The sequence below is a fragment of the Carcharhinus amblyrhynchos genome, chromosome 23 (genome assembly GCF_965287045.1).
Source record: "Carcharhinus amblyrhynchos chromosome 23, sCarAmb.v2.hapA, whole genome shotgun sequence".
Classification (NCBI taxonomy): Eukaryota; Metazoa; Chordata; class Chondrichthyes; order Carcharhiniformes; family Carcharhinidae; genus Carcharhinus; species Carcharhinus amblyrhynchos.
This window is the reverse complement of record NC_137346.1, coordinates 47,287,709-47,301,131: the sequence shown is the minus strand read 5'-3', so window position 1 is coordinate 47,301,131 and position 13,423 is coordinate 47,287,709. Positions and strand designations below refer to the sequence as shown.

The 13,423-nt window shown below is 45.0% G+C and overlaps 1 protein-coding gene across 1 annotated transcript in view; it reads right to left on the bottom strand.

The window, feature by feature from the left end:
• Window positions 1-13,423, bottom strand: part of LOC145357379 (uncharacterized) — a 101,048-nt gene that overhangs the window by 25,225 nt on the left and 62,400 nt on the right. The window contains 1 exon segment of the mRNA XM_080210698.1: window positions 8,048-8,797. Coding sequence (XP_080066824.1) covers window positions 8,048-8,797 — 750 coding nt within the window.

The window sequence follows — 13,423 nt, the reverse complement described above, 5'->3', positions numbered from 1 at the left end:
CCCTCTGAGTGAAAAACTTACCCCTAACATCACTTCTGTACTTTCCTCCCCGCACCTTAAATCTGTGTCCTCTCGTAGCAACCATTTCAACCCGGGGAAATAGCCTCTGAGAATCCACCCTATCTATTCCTCTCAACATTTTATAAACCTCTATCAGGTCACCTCTCAACCTTCGTCTCTCCAGGGAGAAAAGTCCCAGCTCCCTCAACCTATCTTCATAAGGCATGCCTCCCAGTCCAGGCAACATCCTTGTAAATCTCCTCTGCACCCTTTCGATAGCTTCTACGTCCTTCCTATAGTGAGGCGACCAGAACTGCGCACAGTACTCCAAGTGGGGTCTGACAAGGGTCTTATAAAGTTGCAGCATTACCTCCCGACTCCTAAACTCAATCCCTCGATTAATGAAGGCCAGTACACCATACGCCTTCTTGACCACATCCTCCACCTGCGAGGCCGATTTAAGAGTCCTGTGGACCCGGACGCCAAGATCCTTCTGCTCTTCAACATTGCTAAGACTCCTGCCCTTAATAGTGTACTCCTTCATCCCATTGGTCCTGCCAAAATGGACGACTACACATTTATCCGCGTTGAAGTCCATCTGCCACTTCTCCGCCCAGTCTTGCATCCTATTTATGTCCTGCTGCAACTTCTGACATCCTTCCAGACCATCCACAACACCACCGACCTTCGTGTCATCGGTGAACTTACTAACCCTATTTACTAAACCCTATTTACTAAACACTATCATGATGCATCTCTTTCTGCTTCTATCGCTGCCTTTCCTCCAGCTCCCTCTGACCATCCAGTTCCCAGGGTCAAATTGGCTGCTTGATGTAGACACAGACAGTTGGTGAACCCAAGCTTGATCTGTAAAACAGGGACAGTGAATTTAGGACACACGGTATTGGGAAGAGATGGAGTTTACAGATGACAGTGTAAAGAGACACAGATATGTCATCTTCTTGATTCTTCAAGATATTGATTATAGGAATGTGCACAGTGCCAATTATCTACAGTCGCACTCTCCTCGAGCACAGAGTAAAATATTGAAGTATTTGAAGTTTTGCTATAATTGTTCAGGGTTTTATTGAGAACACTTCTGGAAATAGTTTGTGCAACTTGGGTCTCCACATTGAAGACAGAATAGTAAAATACTGAGGATGCTGGAATCTGAATCAAAAACTGAAAATGTTGGAAAATCTCAACAGGTCTGACAGCATCCGTGGAGAGAGAATAGAATCAACATTTCAGGTCAGGCTGGCCCTTCGTCAGAGGGAGGCTACACTTGTATTGGAGATGGTGTAGCAAAAGTCCACTAAATTCTTCTCTGAGATGAGGTGGTTTCTTTGTGATGACAGGCTGACTAAATTGGGCTGAAATTCTCTGATTTTGATTTGATTTGTTATTGTAACATGTATTAACATGCAGTGAAAAGTATGGTTTCTTGCGCGCTATACAAACAGTGCATACCGTTCATAGAAAAACGAGAGAGTGTAGAACATAGAACATAGAACACTACAGCGCAGAACAGGCCATGTAATAATAATAATAATAATAATAATAACATGTAATGTTATAGTGATAGCTATGATGTAAAAAAGATCAACTTAATGCAAGGTAATTTGGAGTTTAGCAGACTTAGAGGAGATCCCAATGAAACCTACACAGTACTGAGTGAGTTTAGCACTGCTGCCTCACAAGCTCCAAGGATCCAGGTTCAATTCCAGTCTCAGGTGACTGTGTGGAGTTTGCCAATTCTCCCTGTGTCTGCATGGGTTTGTTCTGGTTTCCTCCCACAGTCCAAAGATGTGCGGGTTAGATGGATTGGCCATGCTAAATTACCTCTTAGTGTCAGGGGGATTAAACCATAAGACCTCGGAGCAGAATTAGGCCACCCAGCCCATCAAGTCTCCTCCACCATTCAATCATGGCTGATATTTTTCTTGTCCCGATTCTTCTGCCTTTTCCCCATAACCCCTGATCCCTTATTAATCAAGAAGCTATCTAGCTCTATCTTAAAGACACTCAGTGACCCGGCCTCCACGGCCTTCTGCGGCAAAGAGTTCCACATAATCGCCACTCTCTGGCTGAAGAAATTCCTCCTCACCTCTGTTTTAAAGGATCGTCCCTTTAGCCTGAGGTTGTGCCCTCTGGTTCTAGCTTTTCCTACTAGTGGAAACATCCTCTCCATATCCACTCTATCCAGGCCTTGCAGTATCTCGTAGGTTTTATTAAGATTCCCCTTCATCCTTCTAAACTCCGACAAGTACAGACCCAACTGTTCCTCGTACAACAAGCTCTCCACTCCAGGAGTCATTCTTGTGAACTTCCTCTAGACCCTTTGCAAAGCCAGTGCATCCTTCCTTAGGTACGGGGCCCAAAACTACTCAAATACTCCAAATGGGGTCTGACCAGAGCCTTGTACAGCCTCAGAGGTACATCCCTGCTTTTATTCCAGCCTTCTTGACATGAATGTTAACATTGCATTTGCCTTCCTAACTGTTGACTGACCCTCGCGTTAACATAGAACACTACAGCACAAACAGGCCTTTCGGTCCACAAGTTGCACCAATCACATCCATACCTACCAGGCCTATCTATAACTGAGGTCAGACTCACCCGTCAGTATTTTCCTGGACTATCCCTGTTCCCTTTCTTGAAAATATTCATCACATCCGCAATCCTGCAATCCTCTCCCATCTCCACTGGTGACTCAAAGATCATTGCCAGAGGCTCTACAAAATCTTCCCTCACCTCCCACAGTAACCCGGGGTACATCCCATCTGGTCCCGGTGGCTTATCTATCTTGATGCAATTTAAAAGTTCCAACACATCCTCTTTCTTAACATCCTTCCTCCAACCCGTATACTTCTCTAGATCCTTAACATCTCCTGAACCTTCTTAACCTTAAGAGAATCTTGACCAAAGACTTCCAAGTCCCTTTGTGCTTCTGATTTCCTAAGCATTTCCCCATTTAGAAAATAGTCTATGCCTCCATTCCTCCTTTCAAATTGCAAAACCTCAGACTTATCCATATTGTATTCCATCTAGCACTTCTTTGCCCATTCTCCTGACCTGTCCAAGTCCTTCCGCAGCACCCCCGGTTCCTCAATACTACCTGTCCCTCTTTGTACTACCTGCAAACTTAGTAACTGAGCCTTCAGTTCCTTCTTTCAAATTAATTTATGTTGTGAAAAAGTTGTGGTCCCAGTACCGACCCGTGAGGCACACCACTAGTCACCAGCTGCCATCCTGAAAAAGACTCCTTTATCCTCACTCTCTGCTTTCTGTCAGTGAGCCAATCCTCTAACTGTGCAGGATCTTACCTGTAACACCATAGTCTCTGAACTTATTTAACAGTCTAGTATGTAGCATCTTGTCAAATGTCCCCATGCCAACATTATATTTGAGAAAGCCCACCAATGCCTCTACTTTCTCAGAAGGCTAAGGAAATTTAGCATGTCAGCTATGATTCTCACCAACTTTTACAGATGCCCCATAGAAAGCATTCTTTCTGGTTGTATCATGCAAATCAGTCTCCCATCCATTGACTCTGTCTACACTTCCCGCTGCCTCAGCAAAGCAGCCGGCATAATTAAGGACTCCACGCACCCCGGACATTCTCTCTTCCACTTCTTCCATCAGGAAAAACATACAAAAGTCTGAGGTCACGTACCAACAGACTCAAGAACAGCTTCTTCCCTGCTGCTGTCAGACTTTTGAATGGACTTTTTGCATTAAGTTGATCTTTCTCTACATCTTAGCTATGACTGTAACACTACATTTTGCAGTCTCTTGTTTCCTTCTCTATGACAGTATGCTTTGTCTGCATAGCATACAAGAAACAATACTTTTCCATGTATGTTAAAACATGTGACAATAATAAATCAAATCAAAATTAAAGGCCTTTTGGAAACCTAAGTAAATCATATCTACTGGTTCTCCTTTATTTGACTTGTTACCTCCTCAAAGAACTCTAACAAATTTGTCAGATATGACCCCTTAACGAAGCTATGCTGACTTACTCCTATTTTATCATGCACTTCCAAGTATCCGCGTCTCATCTTTAATAAGGGACTCTTAAATGTTGTCAATGACTGAAGTCAGGCTAGCTGGACTATAATTTCCGCCTGCTGCCTTCCTCAATACTACCTGTCCCTCTACATATCTTTGTAGCTGCCTTCCTCCCTTCTTAAACAGCAATGTTACATTAGCTACTTTCCAGTCCTCTGGAACCCTCCCTGCCTCTAGTGATTCCTGAAAGATCACCACCAATGCCTGTATCATTCCCTCAGCTATCTTTTTTAGAACCCTGGGCCGTAGTCCACTAAGTCCAGGTGATTTATCCACCTTCAGACCTTTCAGTTTCCCCAGAACCTTCTCCTTACTGATGGCCACTACACCCACGTGTGCCCCCTGATTCTCCTGGAGCTCTGGCATCTCACTGGTGTCTTCCGCCATGAAGACTGATGCAAAGTAACTATTCAGCCATTTCTTTGTTTACTATTATTCCTTCTCCAGCCTAATTTTCCAGTGGTCCAAAGTCTATTTTTGCCTTTTATATATTAAAATAACTCTTCCTATCTTCTTTTATATTACTAGCTAGCTTATACTCAAATTTCATCTTCTCTCCCCTTATTACTTTTTTAGTTGTCCTTTGCTTGCTTTTAAAGGCTTCCCACTAATCCTCGATTAACAAGGTAAATACGTGGGGATACGGGGATATGACATAGATGAGATTGTTGTTGATGCAGGCTTCATGTGTCAAATACTCTCTGTACTGCAAGAGTGAGTTTGATAGGGTGGATGCTGAAAGATTATTTTCCCTGGTCAGGCAATCTAAAACATGGGAGCACAATGTCAGGACAAGGCGCTGATGATTTATGAGAATCAGAGAAATTACTTCACTCAAAGTGTAGGTGTAGGTAAAATGAATTTCCAGTACAGTGGAAATCAGCATATGCTGGATAGATGGGAATTGACTAGACGTTGCTTGCTCTGTATTAAACTGAAGATGAATGCAGATCACAGGGGAAAGTCTGCTTTGTAATTCGAGGATGAAGTTGTGTGAGTTCTGAATGTTTAATTACAAACAGGCTTGAGCTATTCGATAGATGGGCTGTTCAAAGCTGTTGACTTGTTAAGATATTGAAGGAATTCTTCTGAAAGTGAACTCACAAATGTCTAACCTGAGACCCTGTTCGGTGCTCTAATTAATACTCAGTATCCATTTATGCTAATTTATAGTGAATCACTGAATAGTGGGTGAAATCTATGTTCCTTATTTAGTGAAATAACTCTCCCCATCAGCACTGAACTGCAGGATAACTCTGCCATTTAGATATTCTAGTAAGAATGTGTGTGCACACATTTAACGGCAAGTTGTGATTTCTGAGTAATAAACAATGTCTATGATATGAATTGTAGTCTGGTATCTTTTAAGGTCAAACCAAATAAACAAACTCAAGTTAAATCAGGACAAAGTAAAAGGAACAGCTCCCCAAAAGGAAGGGTAACAGCCCAAACAAAACCAAAGCACAAAGGAAACTTGAAAACATCAAATTAAAATGTGATTATTAGGGTCGATAATGCATCCCAGGCCCTGCGGTGCCCAACGGCGCAACTGCGCCCATGGACACTGCATGCTCCCTCTCCAGGGACACCTGGCAGTGAACGTAGCCATGGTAGAGGGGCAGACAGTCAGATGGACGGCCCCCTCGACCTGCCTGGACCTGTAAATGGCACGTTTCACCAGGCCGTTTGGTATCTTGGTGATTTGAGAAAAGAAGATGCAACTCATTCACTCAGCAGTTTGTGATGCTCCAGGTTTGTAAATGGAAGGTTTGTATTTATATAACACCTTTCAAACTTCAGGATGTCCAGAAGCGTGTTACAGACAATGAAGCTCTGTGAAAGTGTAGTCACTGTTGTAATGTTGGAAATGGAATGGTCACATTTTACACAGCAAGATCCCACAAATGGAAATGTGATTCTGAGCTGATAATCTGTTCAATGATGAATATCAAAAGTTACAGCAGAGAGAACTCCACTGCTCTTCTGAAGACCATCCTGAGAACATTTACACACAGTTGAGGACAGATGGTGCCACAGTTAAAGGACTGATCTCAAAGATGGGATCTTGGACAGGGCAAGGTTCCCTCAGCATGGGGCACCCTTGGCACAGGCACGTCTCAGGTTAGGGCTCCCTCAGCGCTGCTATAGTGGAATATCAGCCTGGTTTTCTGGATGTGGATTTGAACGCGCATCCGCCTGATTCAGAGATGAGAATGTAACCATTGAGCCACAATTAACACCTTATCATTGCTCTAGATTATTGCAGTTCTCAAACCTCTCACGGAGAAGTGTAAGATTTTAGTCCCTGCTCTCAGATTATCAAAAAGGGGGTCAAATTCATTGGTGATTTTCAAATATTTCATTAAGAAGCAACAGATTAGAAATAGTACATTAACTAAATAGGCAGATGAAACATATATAACAGGTGAGATTGCGGTACTGGCTCAGCTGAGAGTAATGCTGATCCCCAGGGCTGACAGTAGTCTCCTCTGAACCAATAACTAGTGCAAGCTAGAGTGTGGGTGTTGGACTGGAGCCGTACGGATCACTTCAAAATCACTTTACTCTCGTGAAGCAATATACAGGCAGTTGGGTTACATGTGGGTCATAAGATCCAATCATATCAGAGTTATGCCTTGTTTTGGGGCCTGTGCTAGAGACACATCCTTGACAGAGATAACAAACCTGTCCTGTGTTTGTCAGCCAGCAAGCTGCTCTGGAAACTTTCAGAACAGTGCAAGAAATATTTCTATAATAGTCCATAAATTTCTGAAGATTTTATAACAGTATTAGTCAGTGATTTTTGACAGTCCATTACTTGAATTGAACTTGTCTCCATTCCCATTCCAAAGGAATTCCTGTACCACACAGGAGAGTGGTAACATTTGTGAGCTCTCCACGAATTCCCATTCCCTTTCTTTCTGGTAGATAATGGAGATGTTGCTGTGTGTAATGTGCAATCAATAAGAATTGTCAGCTAAGATTAATCAGCACTTTCTAATTGGAGATCTTAATCAGTGAATCTTTCAGACACTGAATTGTCGAGTTTGTATCAAAGATCAATTTAGGATTAGAGTGAAAGTTCAGAATCTTGTTGTAAACTAATTTCTGATGAGAGTTTCTGAATTACAAGGAAAGATCACATACAGTTCTTAAAGTGACACCGCAGCCCCGAGAATACAATTCACTATATGAAACTCCAGCCCAGTTACACGGATGTTTAACATCAGCAGAAACAAACCCTAACTGTCCAGAACATGTTCAGTCCGGGATGTGATTAACAGCAGCAATAACATCAGAATCATAAGAACATAAGAACATAAGAAATAGGAGCAGGAGTAGGCCATCTGGCCCTTCGAGCCTGCCCCGCCATTCAATAAGATCATGGCTGATCTGTCGTGGCTCAGTTCCACTTTCCCGCCCTCTCCCCATAACCCTTAATCCCCTCTCTTATCAAAAACCCATCAACCCGCTTCTTAAAAATATTTAGCGAGGCAGCCTCCACCACTTCAACGGGCAGAGAATTCCAGAGATTCACCACCCTTTGAGTGAAGAAGTTCCTCCTCAACTCCGTTCTGAACCGCCCCCCCTTTATCTTGAGGCTGTGCTCCCTAGTCCTACTGTCTTTTTTGAGCGGGAAGAGTCTTTCCACCTCTATCCTATCCATCCCATTCATCATCTTATACGTCTCAATGAGATCTCCCCTCATTCTTCTAAACTCTAACGAGTACAAGCCTAGTTTATTCAGCCTCTCCTCATAGCTCAACCCCCTCAACTCCGGTATCAGCCTAGTAAACCTCCTCTGCACTCCCTCCAAGGCCAAAATATCCTTGCGCAGGTGCGGCGCCCAAAACTGCACACAGTACTCCAGCTGCGGCCTCACCAATGCCCTATACAGCTGCAGCAAGACCTCCCTACTTTTATATTCAATCCCCCTCGCTATGAAGGCCAGCATCCCATTCCGATAGTCAGTTATGAATTCGTTGGTGTGTCTGCAAGTGGGATAATTGGGCAAATCCCTTCCCGCACTGGGAACAACTGAATGGCCTCTCTCCAGTGTGAACTCGCTGGTGTACATTGAGATTGGCTGAAGACCTGAATCTCTTTCCACAGGAAGTACAGCTGAACGGTCTCTCCTCAGTGTGAATTCGCTGGTGTTTCAGCAGGTCAGAGGACCCAGTGAATCCTCTCCCACATACAGAGCACGTGAATGGTCTCTCCCCAGTGTGCATTCGCTGATGTGTTTGCAGTTGGGATGATCGAATGAACCCCTTCCCACAATCACAACAGGTGAACTGCCTCTCCCCAGTGTGAACTTGCTGATGTCTCCGCAGATTGGATGACTGAGTGAATCCTTTGCCACACCTGGAGCAACTGAATGGCTTTTCCCCAAGGTGAACTCGCTGGTGTCTCAGCAGGTCTGATGACTGAGTAAATCCCATCCCACAAGTAGAGCAGTTGAATGTTATGTCACCAGCGTGAAACCGCTGGTGTGTTAACAGTTGGGCTGACTGAATGAATCCCTTCCCACACTGGGAGCAGGTGAATGGCCTCTCCCCAGTATGAGTGCGTTGATGGTTTTCCAGCTTGGAAGGATAACTGAATCCTTTCCCACAGTCTTCACATTTCCATGGTTTCTCCATTTTGCTGGTGTTCTTGTTTCTCTTCAGGTTTGTTGATCAGTAGGATTGTGGTCCATGCAGAGAATACCTGTATAGTTTCTCTGCACCATGAATGATAAGATTATTTTTCAGGCTGTGTAACTGGTCAATTCACTGGAACATTATTACTCTGGTGTGTGTGTGTGTCTCACTAGTTTTCCAGTCAGAATGATGTTTGAAATGTTTTCTCACAGACATAAAAAAAATCAAACATATCTCTTTCCACATTGATGGCTGACACTATTCAGGCCATGAGGAATGTGACTCTATCAAATTTTGATTTGATGCTTGGTTTGAGTTTCCCATCTGTAAATCTTCCTTTTAATTCTCTGTAAAAAGAGTTTACAAAAGATATCACTGTCAGTACAGGATAGAAATTCATAACAGACAATTCTATGGAACATATCCCGTTCCCTAAATCTGAAAAGCGCCACATACTCCCTCCACCATGAGCTGAAATCTGAATAAAATTTTGGGCGGGTCTTTCTGCGTCCCTCTTAAACAAATATGTACAGTGACATATAATATTTCCTCTTATAATTGTTCCATCACAGGTAATCATGATTTCAATTACCTCAATAAATTGGAACGGTGAAGAATCCTGATACTCTATACGTGTAGAGTATCCCACCCTCCCCCTTCCTCTAGCCTAAAAAAAAGGAGAGTGACTCAGAGTGAGTACAAATAAGTTTTTTTGTTGTTTCTTGGTAAGGGATGTAACAAGGATGGCAGTGCAGGCAATGCGATGGGATGCCTGAGGTGAGGGACACTGGTAGTGTCCCGGCTGATTACACCTGCAGGAAGTGCATCCATTTCCAGCTCCTTGAGGACCGTGTTAGGGACCTGGAGCTGGAACTGGAGGAACTAAGAATCATTCAGGAAGCAGAGGCAGCTATCGACAAAAGTTACAGGGAGATAGTTGCTCCTAAAAGTGATACGTGGGTGACTGCTAGAAGGGGTAAGAAGCAGTCAGAGCAGCGATCCCCCCTGGCTGTTCCTCTCCAAAATAAGTACTCTGTTTTGGATGCTGTTGGGGAGGAAGACTCAACCGGGGTAAGCCATGGAGTACAGGTCTCAGGGGTAGAGCCTGTCCCTGATGCTCAGGTGGGAAAGGGGAAGAAAAGAACTGGATTAGTGATTGGGGATTCCATAGTTAAGGGGACAGACAGGAGAATCTGTGGGAATGAGCGATACTCGCAGTTGGTATGTTGCCTCTCAGGCGCCAGGGTCCGTGATGTCTCTGATCGAGTGTTCGAGATCCTTAAGGGGGAGGGGAACCAGCCCCAAGTCATGGTTCACGTAGGTACCCATGACATAGGTAGGAAAAGGGATGGGAATGTAAGACAGAAATTCAGGGAGTTAGGGTGGAAGCTTAGGGCTAAAACAAGCAGAGTGGTTATCTCTGGTTTATTACGTGTGCCGCGGGATAGCATGGAGAAGAATAGAGAGAGAGAGAACATTTGAACTCGTGGCTAAAGGGATGGTGCAGGAGGGAGGGTTTCAGGTACTTGGACAATTGGGGCTCATTCTGGAGTAGGTGGGACCTCTACAAAAGGGTCTGCACCTGAACCAGAGGGGTACTAATAACTTGGAGGGAAAATTTGCCAATGCTATTCAGGGGGGTTTAAACTGATTCAGAGGGGAGATGGGAACCTGAATTGTAGCTCCAATGTACAGGAGGATGAGAATAGGGAGGTCATGGATAAGGTTTCAAGGTTGCAGCAGAGTATTGGCAGGCAGAAGGGTGGGTTGAAGTGTGTATACTTCAATAAGAACATAAGAAATAGGAGCAGGAGTAGGCCATCTAGCCCTTCGAGCCTGCCCCGCCATTCAATAAGATCATGGCTGATCTGAAGTGGATCAGTTCCACTTTCCCGCTTTCTCCCCATAACCCTTAATTCCCTTGTCTGTCAAAAACCTATCTACCTGTGACTTAAATATATTTAGCGAGGCAGCCTCCACCACTTCAATGGGCAGAGAATTCCAGAGATTCACCACCCTTTGAGTGAAGAAGTTCCTCCTCAACTCTGTTCTAAACTGCATCCCCCTTATCTTGAGGCTGTGCCCTCTTGTCCTGCTATCCTTTCTGAGCAGGAAGAATCTCTCTACCTCTACCCTATCCATCCCTTCCATTATCTTATACGTCTCTATAAGATCCCCCCCTCATCCTTCTAAACTCCAACGAGTACAGACCCAGTCTATTCAGTCTCTCTTCATAGTCTAACCCCCTCATCTCTGGTATCAGCCTAGTGAACCTCCTCTGCACTCCCTCCAAGGCCAAAATATCCTTGCGCAAGTGCGGCGACCAAAACTGCACACTGTACTCCAGCTGCGGCCTCACCAGTGCCCTATACAGTTGCAGCAAGACCTCCCTGCTTTTATATTCTATCCCACTCGCTATAAAGGCCAGCATACCATTCGCCTTCTTGATCACCTGCTGCACCTGCAGACTGGGTTTTTGCGACTCATGCACAAGGACCCCCAGGTCCCTCTGCACCGTAGCATGCTGCAGCTTTTCGCCCTTTAAATAGTAATCCCTCCTACTATTATTTCTGCCAAAGTGGATAACCTCACACTTGCTAACATTATACTCCATCTGCCAGGTCCTCGCCCACTCGCTCAGCCTATCCAGATCCCTCTGCAGACTTTCCACACCCTCTGCACAATTTGCTTTTCCACTCATCTTTGTGTCATCAGCAAATTTCATCACCCTACACTCAGCCCTCTCCTCCAGATCATCTATATAAATGGTAAATAGCTGAGGCCCCAGCACCAATCCCTGCGGCATTCACTATTGCGAGGAGCATACGCAATAAGGTGGACGAACTTGCAGCCTGGATTGGTGCCTGGGACTTCGATGCTGTGGCCATTTCAGAGACATGGATAGAGCAGGGACAGGAATGGTTGTTGCAGGTTCCAGGGTTCAGATGTTTCAGTCAGAGCAGAGAAGGTGGTAGGAGAGGGGGAGGCGTGGCATTGTTAGTCAAGGACAGTATTACGGTGACAGAAAGGACATTTGATGCAGACCTGTCTATTGAGGTAGTATGGGCTGAGATTAGAAACAGGAAAGGAGAGATCACCCTGCTGGGAGTTTTTTTATAGGCCTCCAAAAAGTTCCAGAGATGTAGAGGAAAGGTTTGCAAAGATGATCCTGGATAGGTGCGAAAGTAACAGGGTAGTTGTTATGGGGGACTTTAACTTTACAAATATCGATTGGAAAAGCTATAGTTCAAGCACGTTAGATGGGTCAGTTTTTGTCCAATGTGTGCAGGAAGGTTTCATGACACAGTATGTAGATAGGCCAACCAGAGGTGAGGCTACATTGGATTTGGTACTGGGTAATGAACCAGACCAGGTGTTAGACTTGGAGGTAGGTGAGCACTTTGGTGATAGTGACCACAATTCGGTTACGTTTACCTTACTGATGGAAAAGGATAGGTATATACTGAAGGGCAGAAGTTATAGCTGGGGAAAAGTAATTACATAAGAACATAAGAAATAGGAGCAGGAGTAGGCCATCTAGCCCTTCGAGCCTGCCCCGCCATTCAAAAAGATCATGGCTGATCTGTCGTGGCTCAGTTCCACCTTCCCGCCCTCTCCCCATAACCCTTAATCTCTTATCAAAAACCCATCAACCCGCGTCTTAAAAATATTTAGCGAGGCAGCCTCCATCACTTCAACGGGCAGAGAATTCCAGAGATTCACCACCCTTTGAGTGAAGAAGTTCCTCCTCAACTCCGTTCTAAACCGCCCCCCTTTTATCTTGAGGCTGTGCCCCCTAGTCCTACTGTCTTTTTTGAGCGGGAAGAGTCTCTCCACCTCTATCCTATCCATCCCATTCATCATCTTATACGTCTCAATGAGATCTCCCCTCATTCTTCTAAACTCCAATGAGTACAAGCCTAGTTTATTCAGCCTCTCCTCATAGCTCAACCCCCTCAACTCCGGTATCAGCCTAGTAAACCTCCTCTGCACTCCCTCCAAGGCCAAAATATCTTTGCGCAGGTGCGGCGCCCAAAACTGCACACAGTACTCCAGCTGCGGCCTCACCAATGCCCTATACAGCTGCAGCAAGACCTCCCTACTTTTATATTCAATCCCCCTCGCTATGAAGGCTAGCATCCCATTCGCCTTCCTGACCACCTGCTGCACCTGCAGGCTGGGTTTTTGCGACTCATGCACAAGGACCCCGAGGTCCCTCTGCACCGTCGCCTGCTGCAGTTTTTCGCCACGTAAGTAATAGTCCTTCCTACCATTATTCCTACCAAAGTGGACCACCTCACACTTGCCAACATTAAATTCCATTTGCCATTTCCTGGCCCATTCGCCCAGCCTATCTAGATCCTTCTGCAGACTCTCCACACCCTCCGCACAATTTGCCGTTCCCCCAATCTTGGTGCCATCAGCAAATTTCGACACCCTACACTCGGTTCCCTCCTCCAGATCATCTATATAAATGGTGAATAGCTGAGGCCCCAGCACCGACCCCTGGGGCACTCCACTAGTCACCATCTGCCAATCTGAATAGCACCCGTTGACCCCCACTCTCTGCCTCCTATTTGACAACCAATCCTCTATCCACGCTAACACCCTACCCCCAACTCCATGTCCCTCGACCATCTGCAATAACCTCTTGTGAGGTACTTTGTCAAACGCCTTCTGGAAATCCAGAAAGACCACATCCACCG